We start from the raw sequence: 18,726 nt of genomic DNA on the forward strand, positions 1-18,726 counted from the left end.
TAGTCTGAAAGACAATTAAAATTGTGAGTGTCAAAGCAGAAGGTGGAGGAGTCCATCAGCCAGACTGCAGAGACAGAGGAACATAAAAATACCTCAAGTTAATGGAGCTAGATGGAAGATGAGATGGAGCTGAAGAGAGGATGTTACCATGGAGGCGATTCAGGTGGAGGTTTAATGTGTAGTTCTGTTTCTAACAGTGTAAGTTGGAAGATGAGCTGGATGGAGGTGTGGGGGTTAGCACTGTGGCCTCCCAGCAAGAAGGTTCCTGGCTTGAAGCTCAGCTGGAACCTTTCTGTGTGGAGTCTGCATGTTCTCCCCGTGCATGTGTGGCTTCTCTCCAGGTACTCTGGATTCTGAGTGAGTGAGGGTGCTTGTTTGTCTCTGTGTGTTGGTCCTGCGATGGACTGGTGACTTGTCCACGGTGGACCCTGTCTCTTGTCTGGTAGCTGCTGTGATAGTAGATAGATGGTGGTGGCTGCGGGTGGAGTCAGGAGGGTGGTGCTTTTCAAGCCGATGGTGGTGGCTGCAGGTGGAGACCGGAGGCTGGATTTTAGCAAGCTGATGGTGGTGGCTGCAGGTGGAGATCAGAGATGGATGGTGGACATTGCAGAGGGATAATATAAATAGAAAAGAAAAAAACTCACTTATCGTGTTTCAGAACTAGTTACACATAAGATGAAAACAAGAAAACATTAAAGAAAAATGGTGAATTGTATAAAAAAGTTAAACTAAATGTAAAACTTAGTGAAGTGGCTTCCATGGTGACCTCAGGCGCTGTCCCAGTGGATGGAGACTCTAACGGTCCGAGCTGGAAACTGGATGCACTCACTGAAGAGAAAAAACAACCTAAATAAATAAATAAAAGAAACTAAAGACCTTCTATCCTCTCTAAACATGAGCAACACTTTCTCTGTTTACCTTCAGTCTTTGACAATGTTCTCCTCAGTCAGGACGTCTCGGGCACCGGGACACCCCCCGGCACCCGGAAAAGTAAACACTGATGTTTACCAGAAACCCACACAGACCAGGATCTAGTTTTTGACTCACACCAGCTCCTGGAACACAAAGTGTCCGTCATCAGAACCTCACTCCACCAGGCTGAAAATGTTCCTATGAGGACGGAGGGAAAACTGAAGGAACAAAACCACATTAAGGAAGCACTTCAAACCTGTTTATCCTAATTGGACTTTCAATAAATCAGCTTAAACACCTGGAAAAGCATCATGAACAGAGAAGAATGTTGTCATTCCATATGTAGCAAGAGTGTCTGAGAAACTCAGGATCTTCTCCAAACACGACATCCTGGTTCATTTCAAATTAAAACATCACACTCATACAGAAGCAGCACACCAACTGGACAAGTTGAGAATAAAAGAAGTGGAAAGTTCACATATCTCAACCAGCGGACGCTGAGAAATACCAAGTTTTCTGCTGATAACTCTGGGAATCAACTTGTTGGGTCAAAATACAATTTTTTATGCCTGTTAAAATATTTTGATATTTTTCATATTTAACAAAGAAATCAGAATGAATAATGATATCTTTGTGGCAGGCGGCTAACAAAGAGCCTAAAGATCCAAATTAAAATCAGTTTTAAGTTTTCTGTCATGTGTCGATGTAACACTGGATCATCCTTTGAGCTAAAAGCCTTTATGCACCTGAATGATTCAGAGGTCAGTGTTAAGAGGCAAACAAACATAAATATATGGACAAACAAACATAAATAAAACAAAGACACATTCCTCTTAAAGCAGTCAGGTCCAAGAACTGGACTGAAAACAAACTAAAAAGAAGCCAACGAACGAAAAACTCCAAACATGCAGAAAGCCTGAACTACTGATGATGGAGGAACATAGAAAAGATTCCAGGTGTAAAATGTTTCAGGAAAAGTTGAACTTGTCTTGAGCAACAGAAACTACTGCTCGAGACAAGGTCAACGTTGGAGATGGAAAGGAAAGAAAAGGAGTGGCACGAGACTTTTGTACAGTACTGTGTTGGAAGAAGATGATGGTGGTTCCTGCAGGTGGTGTCATGTCGTCTTCCAGATGTTTTAAAAGACGATGGTGGTTCCTGCAGGTGGAGACGGGACGATGGTGTTCATCAAGCCGATGGTAGTGGCCGCAGGTGGAGACGGGAGGCTGGTGTTCAGCAAGCCGATGGTGGTGGCTGCAGGTGTAGACGGGAGGCTGGCCTTTTGCAAGCCGATGGTGGTGGCTGCAGGTGGAGACAGAAGGCTGGTGTTTTGCAAGCCGATGGTGGTGGCTGTAGGTGGTAGGCTGGTGTTCAACAAGCCGATGGTGGTGGCTGCAGGTGGAGAGGGGAAGCTGACCTTTTGCAAGCCGATGGTGGTGGCTGCAGATGGAGATGGGATGCTGGTGTTTTGCAAGCCGATGGTGGTGGCTGCAGGTGGAGACGGGAGGCTGGTGTTTTGCAAGCCGATGGTGGTGGCTGCAGGTGGAGACGGGAGGCTGGCCTTTTGCAAGCCGATGGTGGTGGCTACAGGTGGAGACGGGAGGCTGGCCTTTTGCAAGCCGATGGTGGTGGCTGCAGGTGGAGACGAGAGGCTGGTGTTTTGCAAGCCGATGGTGGTGGCTGCAGATGGAGACGGGAGGCTGGTGTTCGGAGAGCCGATGGTGGTGGCTGCAGGTGGAGACGGGAGGCTGGCCTATTGCAAGCCGATGGTGGTGGCTGCAGGTGGGAGGCTGGTGTTCAACAAGCTTATGGTGGTGGCTGTAGGTGGAGAGGGGAGGCTGGTGTTTTGCAAGCCGATGGTGGTGGCTGCAGGTGGAGAGGGGAGGCTGGTTTTTGCAAGCCGAAGGTGGTGGCTGAAGGTGGAGACGGGAGGCTGGTGTTTTGCAAGCCAATGCTGGTGGCTGCAGGTGGAGACGGGAGGCTGGATTTTAGCAAGCCGATGGTGGTGGCTGCAGGTGGGAGTCTGGTGATCAGCAAGCCGATGGTGGTGGCTGCAGGTGGAGAGGGGAGGCTGGTGTTTTGCAAGCCGACGGTGGTGGCTGCAGGTGGAGACGAGAGGCTGGCCTTCTGCAAGCCGATGTTGGTGGCTGGGGGTGGAAAGGGGAGGCTGGTTTTTGCAAACTGATGATGGTGGCTGCAGGTGGGGGGCTGGTGTTTAAAAAGCTGATGGTGGTGGCTGCAGGTGGAAGGCTGGTGTTCAACAAGCCGATGGTGGTGGCTGCAGGTGGAGAGGGGAAGCTGACCTTTTGCAAGCCGATGGTGGTGGCTGCAGATGGAGATGGGATGCTGGTGTTTTGCAAGCCGATGGTGGTGGCTGCAGGTGGAGACGGGAGGCTGGTGTTTTGCAAGCCGATGGTGGTGGCTGCAGGTGGAGACGGGAGGCTGGCCTTTTGCAAGCCGATGGTGGTGGCTACAGGTGGAGACGGGAGGCTGGCCTATTGCAAGCCGATGGTGGTGGCTGCAGGTGGGAGGCTGGTGTTCAACAAGCTTATGGTGATGGCTGTAGGTGGAGAGGGGAGGCTGGTGTTTTGCAAGCCGATGGTGGTGGCTGCAGGTGGAAGGCGGGTGTTCAGCAAGCCGATGTTGGTGGCTGCAGGTGGAGAGGGGAGACTGGCGTTTTGCAAGCCGATGGTGGTGGCTACAGGTGGAGAGGGGAGGCTGGTTTTTGCAAGCCGATGGTGGTGGCTGCAGGTGGGAGGCTGGTGTTCAACAAGCTTATGGTGGTGGCTGTAGGTGGAGAGGGGAGGCTGGTGTTTTGCAAGCCGATGGTGGTGGCTGCAGGTGGAAGGCGGGTGTTCAGCAAGCCGATGTTGGTGGCTGCAGGTGGAGAGGGGAGACTGGCGTTTTGCAAGCCGATGGTGGTGGCTACAGGTGGAGAGGGGAGGCTGGTTTTTGCAAGCCGATGGTGGTGGCTGAAGGTGGAGACGGGAGGCTGGTGTTTTGCAAGCCGATGCTGGTGGCTGCAGGTGGAGACGGGAGGCTGGATTTTAGCAAGCCGATGGTGGTGGCTGCAGGTGGGAGGCTGGTGATCAGCAAGCCGATGGTGGTGGCTGCAGGTGGAGAGGGGAGGCTGGTGTTTTGCAAGCCGACGGTGGTGGCTGCAGGTGGAGACGAGAGGCAGGCCTTTTGCAAGCCGATGTTGGTGGCTGCAGGTGGAGAGGGGAGGCTGCCCTGTTGCAAGCCGATGGTGGTGGCTGCAGGTGGGAGGTTGGTGTTCAACAAGCTTATGGTGGTGGCTGCAGGTGGAGACGGGAGGCTGGCCTTCTGCAAGCCGATGGTGGTCGCTGCAGGTGGAGATGGGAGGCTGGCCTGTTGCAAGCCGGTGGTGGTGGATGCAGGTGGAGAGGGGAGGCTGGCCTTTTGCGAGCCGATGGTAGTGGCTGCAGGTGGAGACGGGAGGCTGGCCTTTTGCAAGCCGATGGTGGTGGCTGCAGGTGGAGACGAGAGGCTGGTGTTTTGCAAGCCGATGGTGGTGGCTGTGGTGGAGAGGGGAGGCTGGCCGTCTGCAAGCCCAGGGTGGTGGCTGCAGGTGGAAAGGGGAGGTTGGATGTTTGGAAACCGATGGTGGTGGCTGCAGGTTGAGACAGGAGGCTGGCCTTTTGCAAGCCGATGGTGGTGGCTGCAGGTGGGAGGCTGGTGTTTAAAAAGCTGATGGTGGTGGCTGCAGGTGGAGAGGGGAGGCTGGCCTTTTGCAAGCCGATGGTGGTGGCTGCAGGTGGAGTCGGGAGGCTGGCCTTTTGCAAGCCGATGGTGGTGGATGCAGGTGGGAGGCTGGTGTTCAACAAGCTTATGGTGGTGGCTGTAGGTGGAGAGGGGAGGCTGGTGTTTTGTAAGCAGTTGGTGGTGGCTGCAGATGGAGACGAGAGGCTGGGCTTTTGCAAGCCGGGGGTGGTGGCTGCAGGTATAGACGGGAAGCTGGCCTTTTGCAAGCCGGTGGTGGTGGCTGCAGGTGGAGACGGGAGGATGGCCTTCTGCAAGCCAATGGTGGTGGCTGCAGGTGGATACAAAAGGCTGATGTTTTGCAAGCCAATGGTGGTGGGTGCAGGTGGACACAGGAGACTGGCCTTTTGCAAGCCGGTGGTGGTGGCTGCAGGTGGAGAAGGGAGGCTGGTGTTGTGCAAGCCGATGGTGGTGGCTGCAGGTGGGAGGCTGGTGTTCAACAAGCTTAGGGTGGTGGCTGCAGGTGGAGAAAGGAGGCTGGTGTTTTGCAAGCCGATGGTGGTGGCTGCAGGTGGAGACGGGAGGCTCGCCTTTTGCAAGCCGATGGTGGTGGCTGCAGGTGGAGACGGGAGGCTGGTGTTTTGCAAGCCGATGGTGGTGGCTGCAGGTGGAGACGGGAGGCTCGCCTTTTGCAAGCCGATGGTGGTGGCTGCAGGTGGAGACGGGAGGCTGGTGTTTTGCAAGCCGATGGTGGTGGCTGCAGGTGGGAGGCTGGTGTTCAACAAGCTTAGGGTGGTGGCTGCAGGTGGAGACGGGAGGCTGGTGTTTTGCAAGCCGATGGTGGTGGCTGCAGGTGGAGACTGGAGGCTGGGCTTTTGCAAGCCGGTAGTGGTGGCTGCAGGGGGAGACGGGAGGCTGGTGTTTTGCAAGCAGATGGTGGTGGGTGCAGGTCGACACGGGAGGCTTGCCGTTTGGAAGCCGGTGGTGGTGGCTGCAGGTGGAGAGGGGAGGCTGGTGTTCAGCAAGCCGATGGTGGTGGCTGCAGGTGGAGAGGGGAGGCTGGTGTTCAGCAAGCTGATGGTGGTGGCTGCAGGTGGAGAGGGGAGGCTGGTGTTCAGCAAGCCGATGGTGGTGGCTGCAGGCAGAGAAGGGAGGCTGGCCTGTTGAAAGCCGATGGTGGTGGCTGCAAGTGAAGACGGGAGGCTGGTGTTTAGCAAGCCGATGGTGGTGGCTGCAGGTGGAGAGGGGAGGCTGGTTTTTGTATGCCGATGGTGGTGGCTGCAGGTGGAGAGGGGAGGCTGGTGTTCAGTAAGCCGATGGTGGGGGCTGCAGGTGGAGAGGGGAGGCTGGTGTTTTGCAAGCCGATGGTGGTGGCTGCAGGTGGAGAGGGGAGGCTGGTGTTTTGCAAGCCGATGGTGGTGGCTGCAGGTGGAGACGAGAGGCTGGCATTCCGCAAGCCGATGTTGGTGGCTGCAGGTGGAGAGGGGAGGCTGGCGTTTTGCAAGCCGACGGCGGTGGCTGCAGGTGGAGAAGGGAGGCTGGTGTTTTGGAAGCCGATGGTGGTGTCTGCAGGTGGAGACGGTAGGCTGGCCTTCTGGAAGCCGATGGTGGTGCCTGCAGGTGGAGATTGGAGGTGGATGGTGGACACTGCAGAGGGATAATATAAATAGAAAAGAAAAAAACTCACTTATCATGTTTCAGAACTAGTTACACATAAGATGAAAACAAGAAAACATTAAAGAAAAATGGTGAATTGTATAAAAAAGTTAAACTAAATGTAAAACTTAGTGAAGTGGCTTCGATGGTGATCTCAGGCGTTGTCCCATTGGATGGAGACTCTAACGGTCCGAGCTGGAAAGTGGATGCACTCAGTGTGTCGAAAGAAGATGATGGTGGTTCCTGCAGGCGATGCTAGATCTTCTTCCAGATGTTTTAAAAGCCAATGGTGGTTCCTGCAGGTGGAGACGGGATAATGGTGGTCATCAAGCCGATGGTAGTGGCCGCAGGTGGGAGGCTGGTGTTCAGCAAGCCGATGGTGGTGGCTGCAGGTGGAGAGGGGAGGCTGGTGTTTTGCAAGCCGGTGGTGGTGGCTGCAGGTGGACACGGGAGCCTGGCCAATTGCAAGCCGGTGGTGGTGGCTGTAGGTGGAGACGAGAGGCTGGTGTTTTGCAAGCCGATGGTGGTGGCTGCAGGTGGAGAGGGGAGGCTGGCCTGTTGCAAGGCGATGGTGGTGGCTGCACGTGGGAGGCTGGTGTTCAGTAAGCCGATCGTGGTGGCTGCAGGTGGAGAGGGGAGGCTGGTGTTTAGCAAGCCGATGGTGGTGGCTGCAGGTGGAGACGAGAGGCTGGTGTTTTGCAAGCCGATGGTGGTGGCTGCAGGTGGAGAGGGGAGGCTGGCCTGTTGCAAGGCGATGGTGGTGGCTGCACGTGGGAGGCTGGTGTTCAGTAAGCCGATCATGGTGGCTGCAGGTGGAGAGGGGAGGCTGGTGTTTAGCAAGCCGATGGTGGTGGCTGCAGGTGGAGAGGGGAGGCTGGCCTTTTGCAAGCCGATGGTGGTGGCTGCAGGTGGAGACGAGAGGCTGGCCTTCTGCAAGCCGATGGTGGTGGCTGCAGGTGGAGAAGGGAGGCTGGTTTTTGTATGCCGATGGTGGTGGCTGCAGGTGGAGAGGGGAGGCTGGCCTGTTGCAAGGCGATGGTGGTGGCTGCACGTGGGAGGCTGGTGTTCAGTAAGCCGATCATGGTGGCTGCAGGTGGAGAGGGGAGGCTGGTGTTTAGCAAGCCGATGGTGGTGGCTGCAGGTGGAGAGGGGAGGCTGGCCTTTTGCAAGCCGATGGTGGTGGCTGCAGGTGGAGACGAGAGGCTGGCCTTCTGCAAGCCGATGGTGGTGGCTGCAGGTGGAGAAGGGAGGCTGGTTTTTGTATGCCGATGGTGGTGGCTGCAGGTGGAGAGGGGTGGCTGGTGTTCAGTAAGCCGATGGTGGGGGCTGCAGGTGGAGAGGGGAGGCTGGTGTTTTGCAAGCCGATGGTGGTGGCTGCAGGTGGAGACGGGAGGCTGGGCTTTTGCAAGCCGGTAGTGGTGGCTGCAGGGGGAGACGGGAGGCTGGTGTTTTGCAAGCAGATGGTGGTGGGTGCAGGTCGACACGGGAGGCTTGCCGTTTGGAAGCCGGTGGTGGTGGCTGCAGGTGGAGAGGGGAGGCTGGTGTTCAGCAAGCCGATGGTGGTGGCTGCAGGTGGAGAGGGGAGGCTGGTGTTCAGCAAGCTGATGGTGGTGGCTGCAGGTGGAGAGGGGAGGCTGGTGTTCAGCAAGCCGATGGTGGTGGCTGCAGGCAGAGAAGGGAGGCTGGCCTGTTGAAAGCCGATGGTGGTGGCTGCAAGTGAAGACGGGAGGCTGGTGTTTAGCAAGCCGATGGTGGTGGCTGCAGGTGGAGAGGGGAGGCTGGTTTTTGTATGCCGATGGTGGTGGCTGCAGGTGGAGAGGGGAGGCTGGTGTTCAGTAAGCCGATGGTGGGGGCTGCAGGTGGAGAGGGGAGGCTGGTGTTTTGCAAGCCGATGGTGGTGGCTGCAGGTGGAGAGGGGAGGCTGGTGTCCAGTAAGCCGATGGTGGGGGCTGCAGGTGGAGAGGGGAGGCTGGTGTTTTGCAAGCCGATGGTGGTGGCTGCAGGTGGAGACGAGAGGCTGGCATTCCGCAAGCCGATGTTGGTGGCTGCAGGTGGAGAGGGGAGGCTGGCGTTTTGCAAGCCGACGGCGGTGGCTGCAGGTGGAGAAGGGAGGCTGGTGTTTTGGAAGCCGATGGTGGTGGCTGCAGGTGGAGACGGTAGGCTGGCCTTCTGGAAGCCGATGGTGGTGCCTGCAGGTGGAGATTGGAGGTGGATGGTGGACACTGCAGAGGGATAATATAAATAGAAAAGAAAAAAACTCACTTATCATGTTTCAGAACTAGTTACACATAAGATGAAAACAAGAAAACATTAAAGAAAAATGGTGAATTGTATAAAAAAGTTAAACTAAATGTAAAACTTAGTGAAGTGGCTTCGATGGTGATCTCAGGCGTTGTCCCATTGGATGGAGACTCTAACGGTCCGAGCTGGAAAGTGGATGCACTCAGTGTGTCGAAAGAAGATGATGGTGGTTCCTGCAGGCGATGCTAGATCTTCTTCCAGATGTTTTAAAAGCCAATGGTGGTTCCTGCAGGTGGAGACGGGATAATGGTGGTCATCAAGCCGATGGTAGTGGCCGCAGGTGGGAGGCTGGTGTTCAGCAAGCCGATGGTGGTGGCTGCAGGTGGAGAGGGGAGGCTGGTGTTTTGCAAGCCGGTGGTGGTGGCTGCAGGTGGACACGGGAGCCTGGCCAATTGCAAGCCGGTGGTGGTGGCTGTAGGTGGAGACGAGAGGCTGGTGTTTTGCAAGCCGATGGTGGTGGCTGCAGGTGGAGAGGGGAGGCTGGCCTGTTGCAAGGCGATGGTGGTGGCTGCACGTGGGAGGCTGGTGTTCAGTAAGCCGATCGTGGTGGCTGCAGGTGGAGAGGGGAGGCTGGTGTTTAGCAAGCCGATGGTGGTGGCTGCAGGTGGAGACGAGAGGCTGGTGTTTTGCAAGCCGATGGTGGTGGCTGCAGGTGGAGAGGGGAGGCTGGCCTGTTGCAAGGCGATGGTGGTGGCTGCACGTGGGAGGCTGGTGTTCAGTAAGCCGATCATGGTGGCTGCAGGTGGAGAGGGGAGGCTGGTGTTTAGCAAGCCGATGGTGGTGGCTGCAGGTGGAGAGGGGAGGCTGGCCTTTTGCAAGCCGATGGTGGTGGCTGCAGGTGGAGACGAGAGGCTGGCCTTCTGCAAGCCGATGGTGGTGGCTGCAGGTGGAGAAGGGAGGCTGGTTTTTGTATGCCGATGGTGGTGGCTGCAGGTGGAGAGGGGTGGCTGGTGTTCAGTAAGCCGATGGTGGGGGCTGCAGGTGGAGAGGGGAGGCTGGTGTTTTGCAAGCCGATGGTGGTGGCTGCAGGTGGAGACGAGAGGCTGGCATTCCGCAAGCCGATGTTGGTGGCTGCAGGTGGAGAGGGGAGGCTGGCGTTTTGCAAGCCGACGGCGGTGGCTGCAGGTGGAGAAGGGAGGCTGGTGTTTTGGAAGCCGATGGTGGTGGCTGCAGGTGGAGACGGTAGGCTGGCCTTCTGAAAGCCGATGGTGGTGCCTGCAGGTGGAGATCGGAGGTGGATGGTGGACACTGCAGAGAGATAATATAAATAGAAAAGAAAAAAACTCACTTATCGTGTTTCAGAACTAGTTACACATAAGATGAAAACAAGAAAACATTAAAGAAAAATGGTGAATTGTATAAAAAAGTTAAACTAAATGTAAAACTTAGTGAAGTGGCTTCGATGGAGATCTCAGGCGTTGTCCCAGTGGATGGAGACTGTAACGGTCCGAGCTGGAAAGTCGATGCACTCAGTGTGTCGAAAGAAGATGATGGTGGTTCCTGCAGGCAATGCTAGATCTTCTTCCAGTTGTTTTAAAAGCCAATGGTGGTTCCTGCAGGTGGAGACGGGATGATGGTGGTCATCAAGCCGATGGTAGTGGCCGCAGGTGGGAGGCTGGTGTTCAGCAAGCCGATGGTGGTGGCTGCAGGTGGAGAGGGGAGGCTGGTGTTCAGCAAGCCGGTGGTGGTGGCTGCAGGTGGAGACGGGAGGCTGGCCTTTTGCAAGCCGGTGGTGGTGGCTGTAGGTGGAGACGGGAGGCTGGTGTTTTGCAAGCCGATGGTGGTGGCTGCAGGTGGGAGGCTGGTGTGTAAAAAGCTGATGGTGGTGGCTGCAGGTGGAGAGGGGAGGCTGGTCTTTTGCAAGCCGGTGGTGGTGGCTGTAGGTGGAGACGGGAGGCTGGTGTTTTGCAAGCCGATGGTGGTGGCTGCAGGTGGGAGGCTGGTGTGTAAAAAGCTGATGGTGGTGGCTGCAGGTGGAGAGGGGAGGCTGGCCTTTTGCAAGCTGGTGGTGGTGGCTGCAGGTGGGAGGCTGGTGTTCAACAAACCGATGGTGGTGGCTGCAGGTGGAGAGGGGAGGCTGGCCCTTTGCAAGCCGATGGTGGTGGCTGAAGGTGGAGACGGGAGGCTGGCCTTCTGCAAGCCCATGGTGGTGGCTGCAGGTGGAGATGAGAGGCTGGTGTTTTGCAAGCCGATGGTGGTGGCTGCAGGTGGACATGGGAGGCTGGTCAATTGCAAGCCGGTGGTGGTGGCTGCAGGTGGAGAGCGGAGGCTGGCCTTCCGCAAGCCGATGGTGGTGGCTGCAGGTGGAGATGAGAGGCTGGTGTTTTGCAAGCCGATGGTCGTGGCTGCAGGTGGAGACGGGAGGCTGGCCTTTCGTAAGCCGATGGTGGTGGCTGCAGGTGGGAGGCTGGTGTTCAACAAGCCTAAGTGGTGGCTGCAGGTGGAGAGGGGAGGCTGGGGTTATGCAAGCCGATGGGGGTGGCTGCAGGTGGAGACGAGAGGCTGGCCTTCTGCAAGCCGATGTTGGTGGCTGCAGGTGGAGAGGGGATGCTGGTTATTGCAAGCCGATGGTGGTGGCTGCAGGTGGAGACGGGAGGTTGGTGTTTTGCAAGCCGATGGTGGTGGCTGCAGGTGGAGACGGGAGGCTGGTTTTTGCAAGCCGATGGTGGTGGCTGTAGGTGGAGACGGGAGGCTAATGTTTTGCAACACGATGGTGGTGACTGCAGATGGAGACGGGAGGCTGTTGTTCAGCAAGCCGATGGTGGTGGCTGCAGGTGGAGAGGGGAGGCTGGCCTTCTGCAAGCCGATGTTGGTGGCTCCAGGTGGAGAGGGGAGGCTGGCGTTTTGCATGCCGATGGTGGTGGCTGCAGGTGGAGACGGGAGGCTGGCCTTCTGCAAGCCGATGTTGGTGGCTGCAGGTGGAGAGGGGAGGCTGGCGTTTTGCAAGCCGATTGTGGTGGCTGCAAGTGGAGAAGGGAGGCTGGCGTTTTGCAAGCCGATGGTGGTGGCTGTAGGTGGAGACGGGAGGCTGGTTTTTTGCAACACGATGGTGGTGGCTGCAGGTGGATGATCTGCAGGCAGATGGTGGACACTGCAGAGGGACAGTATATACAGGAAACAAATTTTCAAATTTTAAATTTCAGAACTATTTACATGTAAAATGAATAAAAAAAACAGAACATCAAAGAAGAAAAGTGAACTATATACAAAAGTTAAACATTTCATTGAAATGTAAAACTTAGTGAAGTGGTGATCTCAGGCGGGATCCCAGAACTTCTGGTCAACCCTCTGGATCCACACTTCAAGACGGCCACTTAGACACCTACAAGAGACAAAAGACACATGAATGACATCATGATAATAAATAAATTACTCAGAAGGTTTTTTCAAATTAGGTCAACTTTTAGTTTTCTAACAGTGTGTCAGCCTTTCATCCCCAGACAGACAGAGAACGGGCCTACTGCCTAAAACTAAAAGTCCTGCCACCCATTTTAGTTTCAGAAATTTTCGGTACCGCAAGTTTTCCGATGTTTTGGGAACGATGGGAAATAAGAAACAATCAGATATTTGAGATAAATTTTTACAGAGAGCCAATGTAGAGAGGCTAACTCAGGAGAAATGTGCTCTTTCTTGTCAGTAATCTGGCAGCAACATTTTGGATCAGCTGAAGAATTTTAAGGGAGTAGCTTGGGGATCCACTTAAGATGGTGTTACAGTAGACCAGCACAGATGGGATAAAATGTGTGGACCAGATGTTCAGCATCACTTCAGGACAGGATGCTCCTTATGTTGGTGATATGATGGAAATGAAGCTACTCTAGAGATGTGTTTGATGTGAGCACTAAAAGACAAATCCTGGTCAAGAATGACTCCAAGCTTCCTGCTATTAACAGGAACTAACTGAACAACCAAATATAAGGATTTTAGGGCCAAAAAAGTTCCCTAAAATTCTGAATAGATGGGAGTCTGTCTGGGCTGAAGGTGGTGCACAAGTGGAGGACCCAACAGGATCCACCAGGGCGTGGGGCTTACGTCGTTAGCTTCAGGCGTTGCGTGGCTTTTTGACACATGGCAGCCCGTCGTTGTCATCACGCTTCCTCCTCCTGCAGCCACAAAACAGAACAAAATCAATCAGAGCAGAGCTGACCTGTTTCCATGGCAACTCAGGTTAAAAAAGAAGTATTTTAAAGAGAATTATTGAGACAAAAAGGCATAAACTTAATCCACTGACACAGATCAGGAGTGAGGAGAAGAAGATCTGGAATGAAAGCATCCAGAGAAAACTTACTGTGAGTGGCAGGGGTTCAGGGTGGCTGCAGCAGGACGGGCTGGCATCCTGCAGGAACACACACACACATTTTACAGCAGGAAGACAGTGTGGACATACAAACAGAAGCTCAGCTGCTGATGCTAAACATTGATCAGGATTTGTCTTTTACTTACTGGGATCCAAAAGGGACCAAGAACTGGCCATTAAGGAGCTGAAAACACGGCAGAGCGCTGACCTGCAGACACAAACACCCACAGAACAGATGTGAAACAACAAGCTGCTGTGGTGACATCTGCCCACCAGCTCACACATACAAAAACACATTCTTCCATCATAGGAAAGAGTTGGGGAACGGAGACATGTTCACCTGTTTGCGTTCATCAATCTGATCAGCTTTTATCATCAAAAGTGTTTCATGCCATTCATCTTTCGAAAGAAATCATCTGTTTATGTGACCATATTGTTGGTTTTTGGAATTTATTTATTGATTGAATTAAACTTATAATTCCTTAATATCAAAAAGCACAAGCAGGCCCATCGTGCCTCCATACGTAGCTGTGACACACTGATTCAGGACATTAAAAGTAAAATCTTCTTCACAAGCTTCACATGTTCTGTGTTCGGTCTTTTCATAAGCAAACTTACAAGTTCTAACAAAAGTGATAAATAAATGGCTAAAAGTTTCTTTGATCACATCACTCACCCATTTTATCACACTTTAAAAAATGTTCACTAAAGGCTAGCTGTTCATTAAACTCTAAGACTTTACACGCTATATTCTCAGAAACTTACATTATCTTCTACTGAAGAATCTTCCTCATTTATATTGCTTGTGGCATCAATGCTCCCGAGCTCAGAGGTAGGATCACTATGAATGACTGTTTCTGGGTCCTAGAACAACATAAAAAAAAGTTTAATATAGCTGCACCTTGAGTCTGCATCAAAACTGAAATGTTTGCAAGTAGGAAATTAAAGAGCTTTTAGCTACATCTCAGTAGAAAATAGAAACTTACATCGTCAGGGATGGACCGTGATGAACTGGAACTTGCAAAGAGAGATTCATTTTCACTTGATGGGCTGAAGTGCTTTTAGTGAAATAGCAGAAAAAAAACAGGATTATGCAGGTGTTTCTGTGTGCTGTGCTTAAAAAAAAACGCCATTTTAGGATTAAAACAACAGATCCATACCTCATTGTTGAAGCTCTCAACCACGATCCCTACAAGGATATTCAACAGAAAGGTTCTTCCCACTATAATTATTGCAACAAAGTATAGTGCAGCCCACAGGGAGGTGGAAGCCATGGCGTTGTACATCACTACATTCCAGTCATCTAGAGTCAGAATCTGACTCAGTGGAAGCAAAACAGGAAAAAAAAGTTAAAATAAATGGACAAAAATAAGAGGGCAGTGATGGATTATGATGACGGCACAAATTAAAAGTTCAAAAGCTAACCTGGAACACTGTCACCATGGACCAGAGCAGTGAGTCAAAGTTCTTTCTGTCATCAACGACTTCTCCATATTGAGGCAGCCAGTTCATTTTACAGCCAAACAGGTGCATCCCCATCACACTGCAAAGAGACAGCAGATCACAGTAGGGGTCATTAAGATGTTCCCATCTTGTGAGAGATAATCACCATAAGAAAGCAGCATCTGGGATTTTGTGTGATGTGATAATTTAGTACATGTGTGTGTACATGCCTAAAGATGAAAATGAAAAATAGCATGAGCCAGCAGAGCATGGATGCGTCTTTTATGGACGTCCACAGCACATTCAGCTGTTTCTTCAGGTTGGGCATGAAGCGAAGCAGCGTCACAAAGCGCAGCACACGAAATACCCGTAGAACCGACAGCCTGCCATTCGTGGATTCAACTCTCAGGCACGTTTCCCAAATACTGAGACACAAGCAGACATGATCTTTTATCAAGTGCAGTCTACTTCAGTATTCTGATTTTATTTACATTTGAGATGGGTTGTTACCCAAAACATCAAGTACCTGATGATGACCATGGTAAAGTCGAAGAGGTTTGTTCGATATACAAAGTACTGCAATTTGAATGCCATGACCTTTAAGATCATCTCAATTGCAAACAATACTGTGAGAATTATGTTAAACACTCCTAATGCTCTGGTCAGTTCCTGAGGCTGCAGGAGAAAAAAAGAGAAAATTTTTTTTTATAAAATGGCAGCTTCAACAGATCTCTGCATTTTAGAACATTTGTGGTGTTTTCTCTCACCTGATCATGGTGGTCAACAGCCATTTCGATTATATTGAGGACAATTAAAACCGAGATTGTACTTTGGAAGCAATCACCCTCCACCATTAGCTTAATTTTGCCAAGCAGACCAGGTGAGTACTCAAGCTGAAAGATAAGAGAATTGGGTTTCGTGATGCATGGTTATTTAGGGAGTTAAACCTCTGCCCGTGGTGGTGTAGCCAGTTGTGTTCTAGTCTCACCAGTGACATAATTCCCCAGTTCTCCTCGCCAGTCCAGGGTGTAATCGAACTGTTGATCAAAAACACAGCAATAAAGATCAACTGTGAATGGAGGAAGAGGTTTTTATTTTCAAGGTGAATCACAATACAATTGAGTGGATGTGATTGGTTCAATGTGTAAACTCTGAAATGACAGTTTTAATTACTCGCGATGTGCACTACTTTAAAGCAGGGATCACCAACTCCAGTCCACAACGCCCACTGTCCTGCAGACTTTTGACGTTTCCCTGCTTCAACACAACTGACTGAAATTAATGGCTCAGTGGCAGACTTGTGCAGAGCTTGTCAGAGATCCTTTTAATTTGAATCAGGGGTGTTGCAGTAGGGAAACATCTAATACCTGCAGGATAGTAGGCCTCGAGGACCAGGGTTGGGGGTCACTGCTTTAAAGTTTTGAGGTGGCATAAGCAGCTAGCCCAGTATCTAACCTTTTTGCAAATTGAACCAGCAGCTTGATGACCTTATAGAATCGGACTTTGAAGTTGATCACAGACCCATGCACCTTTTTCCTTTCTTTTTTCATGGACCATGTGAAATGGGAGGCGGCGACGACAGTTCCAATTTTCAACAAAATGAACGAGCCCACCTGGCGAGGAAATGTTACAGTTAATTAATAAGTGAATATTATAGATTTATAACTGCAACATGTATTAACAGGGACTCAGTTTATTTTTTTAGTCTTTTTGTTTATTCATTAAGTCATCCAACAATTTTCTATTTTATTTCATTTTATTTTATGGGTGGGTACCTACAGCAGTCATGAGAATGAACAGTATAATACTCCAGGTGGAATGAGTGTCCATCACGAGGTACATAACATCAGTCCAACCGACAAGGGTGATGACCTGGAGGTACAGAAAGCAGTAAAAGTCAACAATCTTCAGAAAACCCAGCTAGATACAGAAAGATAGATTTCCTAAACTGTAAACTGTAACACTGGCTTCAATATTTCCCTAAATAAGTAATTAGTGGAAATAGCTTCATTTTAATCAAGTAGTTATTGGCATTTATCTAAAATAAATTTCTAAAAAGTCAGTAATCGTGGAGAACAGAGTGTTGAATAAATTAATGTACTGATGTTGAGTTGAAATAAATGACATGATTTTTTAGTGCAGCACACATAAATTACTTGATCAACCAAAACTTAAAAAAAAACAAAGATGGTATATCAAAAGTTCACATCAGACACACACACACACACACATACAAACACACACACTGAGTTCCTGCTGCAAAGTAGCACTGACAACATACTCAGATTTCTTATTTATTAAGTTCAACAAACTCAAACTTAATTTTTTGAGGCAACAAAATTGCATAATTTTTTTTTAACTGAAACCAACTTGTTAGATTTGACAGTTTACCTGGAAGACTGTGATCCATGCATATACAATGTTGTCAAAGTTGATAGATCCCATGTTGGGGTTTGGACCATCAGGGCGACAAACATTATAAAACAGGTTCCAGTTCACACAGTCTCCATGACTTGGCCCAGCCGTCGCATTGACTCCCCAGTTACCAGGTTTATCCTGGTGAGGAGCAGCCAGCGTGCAGACATTCCCATTCTCCTGGTAAGGAGGCACATCTTTGCAGTGCCGCTCCCCAGTCTCGCTGTGACGTGAACAGACGAATGAGGCTCTTTCACCAGGGACGTAATCAAAATACGGACTCAGGGACAAGTTGTACATTCTGGATTGAAAATAAAAGGAAAAACAAAGAGACAACCATGTTAGATTTTGACTACAGATGCAGGAGTGACATTTCCAATATTAAACTTTAACTTGCTCCAGCTTTACAGATGTGAGATTTCAGAAAACTGGTCAGACAACAAACAAGCCATTTAAAGAAATCATCTTGTTTCCTGGTAACTTGCAGATGGATACTATGTTTCAAACCAAATGATTCAACTTGACAGTGTTCGAGTTAAATGTCTGCAGCCTAGAAAGAGAAAAAACTGAAGGAGCAGATCAAATGGTACTTACGTCACAATGTCTTCTCCCAGGAAGCAGCGGTTGCGCAGTTCTCCCCCCCACAGGTGGACTCCCATGACACCAAAAATGTGGATCACGAACATGAACAAGAGGAGGACATGTCCAAGCATAGGCAGGGTGTCGACAATTACGGACAACCACAGTTTCATACCTGCACAGATGAACACAAGAAGATAAATTCAAGCTTTCATACACTGTAGCCGGATGTCCTTTGAAACTGCGGATCTTCAAAAATGAAACGTGTAACCAATTACAGGTTTTAGTGACAGACTGACATCATCCCAGATTTAAATAAAAAAAAAAAAACTTGGTCCAACCTTGGTGAATGATGATAAAATAGTTCAGTCTTTGAAGATTTATGTTTAAGATACTTCCCATTGATTTTTCTCAGAAGTACAGAGAGAACAGCATCTATTGTAAATAATGAATTATCTGACTTACTTGGCACTCTGCTGATTAGTCTCAATGGCTTGAGAGAATGGCTTATTTCCAAGTGAATACCAGAAGCATTAAGAAAAAAGTCCAACAACCTGAGGAGGCAGTCAAAGACAGAAACAAGAAGAGCAATTTAATTCCAGGTATCTTTGATCTGATCCAAAGAGTCTTGACAAATTTGTGGTTGAAAAACTTAAAGTATACTAACTCTCCAAGTAAGACCATCGCATCCAGCCTGTGCCATTTGCATGCTAAGTAGCTAGTTCTATGGCCGTACGCACTCAGGGCAGCCACCTTAATGAGCATCTCCACCAGGAAGTACACAAAGACAACGGCTTCAAAAACCTGGTCAGACACAATCAGACATGCATCAGTTTGACTTTTAAATGAAAGCAGAGCACTTGTCATCTCTAGCATGCAATGCTATAACTGAGCCATCATCATCTTTCTCAGACATGTGACCCAGCAGGGTGAACACAGTAAATGATGATCCAACCAGATGACCCAGAAATGAAGCAGTAGAGCACAACAGAACTGACTTGTGCTTTACAGAACTTAAGCTTACACCTCTGAAATAATGCAGGGCTTCACACTAACCTCTTGGGTTATGCTGTCCTCTTCACCAGGCTGGTATAAGCCCTGAACCACACAGCTCAGTATGATGAAAAACAAAGAGATGTAGTTCAACCATGTGGAGGATGTTAAGGAAAAACACATCTACAACAGAGGTTAGAGGCTTACGTAACAAAGGCACTTATTGCAGCTGCCTGATATCTTTTGTTTAGTAATAGCCTCATTATTTTCATTCAGAAACATTAGGTTATGGATAACTGGTCTCATTGTAATGGAAAATTTTATACACATAACCCTTATATTCTGTAGTCTACACTTTGTATTATTAAAACCTTGATTTTTGTTTTACTGAATAGGAGAACGACATGTAC

General features: G+C 50.4%; 1 protein-coding gene and 2 long non-coding RNA genes across 3 annotated transcripts; all 3 read right to left on the reverse strand.

Moving 5' to 3' along the window:
* Window positions 1-11,883: 11,883 nt before the first annotated feature.
* Window positions 11,884-13,064, reverse strand: LOC121628307. The gene is made up of 4 exons (XR_006008142.1): window positions 13,033-13,064; window positions 12,874-12,925; window positions 12,622-12,692; window positions 11,884-11,911 (listed from the first exon to the last, which is right to left on the reverse strand). It is a non-coding gene; the product is annotated as an uncharacterized LOC121628307 (long non-coding RNA).
* A 598-nt stretch (window positions 13,065-13,662) lies between these two features.
* On the reverse strand, window positions 13,663-14,104 carry LOC121628306. Its single transcript, XR_006008141.1, has 3 exons — window positions 14,047-14,104; window positions 13,873-13,944; window positions 13,663-13,750 (listed from the first exon to the last, which is right to left on the reverse strand). It is a non-coding gene; the product is annotated as an uncharacterized LOC121628306 (long non-coding RNA).
* Window positions 14,105-16,702: 2,598 nt separating this feature from the next.
* Window positions 16,703-18,041, reverse strand: LOC121628049 (voltage-dependent T-type calcium channel subunit alpha-1I-like). The gene is made up of 4 exons (XM_041966949.1): window positions 17,991-18,041; window positions 17,789-17,877; window positions 17,339-17,498; window positions 16,703-17,045 (listed from the first exon to the last, which is right to left on the reverse strand). The coding sequence occupies exons 1-4, from the start codon at window positions 18,005-18,007 to the stop codon at window positions 16,703-16,705; spliced, it is 609 nt and encodes a 202-aa protein (XP_041822883.1). The 5' UTR covers window positions 18,008-18,041.
* Window positions 18,042-18,726: the final 685 nt, after the last annotated feature.

Source organism: Melanotaenia boesemani, chromosome 17, assembly GCF_017639745.1.
Source record: "Melanotaenia boesemani isolate fMelBoe1 chromosome 17, fMelBoe1.pri, whole genome shotgun sequence".
NCBI lineage: Eukaryota > Metazoa > Chordata > Actinopteri > Atheriniformes > Melanotaeniidae > Melanotaenia > Melanotaenia boesemani.

Excerpts from the sequence above, each read along its gene's own strand:
- LOC121628049 (XM_041966949.1), bottom strand. Across the intron at positions 17,499-17,788 it reads ACTAATCAGCAGAGTGCCAA|GTATGAAACTGTGGTTGTCC; the intron begins GTAAGTCAGATA and ends TCATCTGTGCAG. Across the intron at positions 17,046-17,338 it reads CTGGGAGAAGACATTGTGAC|AATGTACAACTTGTCCCTGA; the intron begins GTAAGTACCATT and ends TTTTCAATCCAG.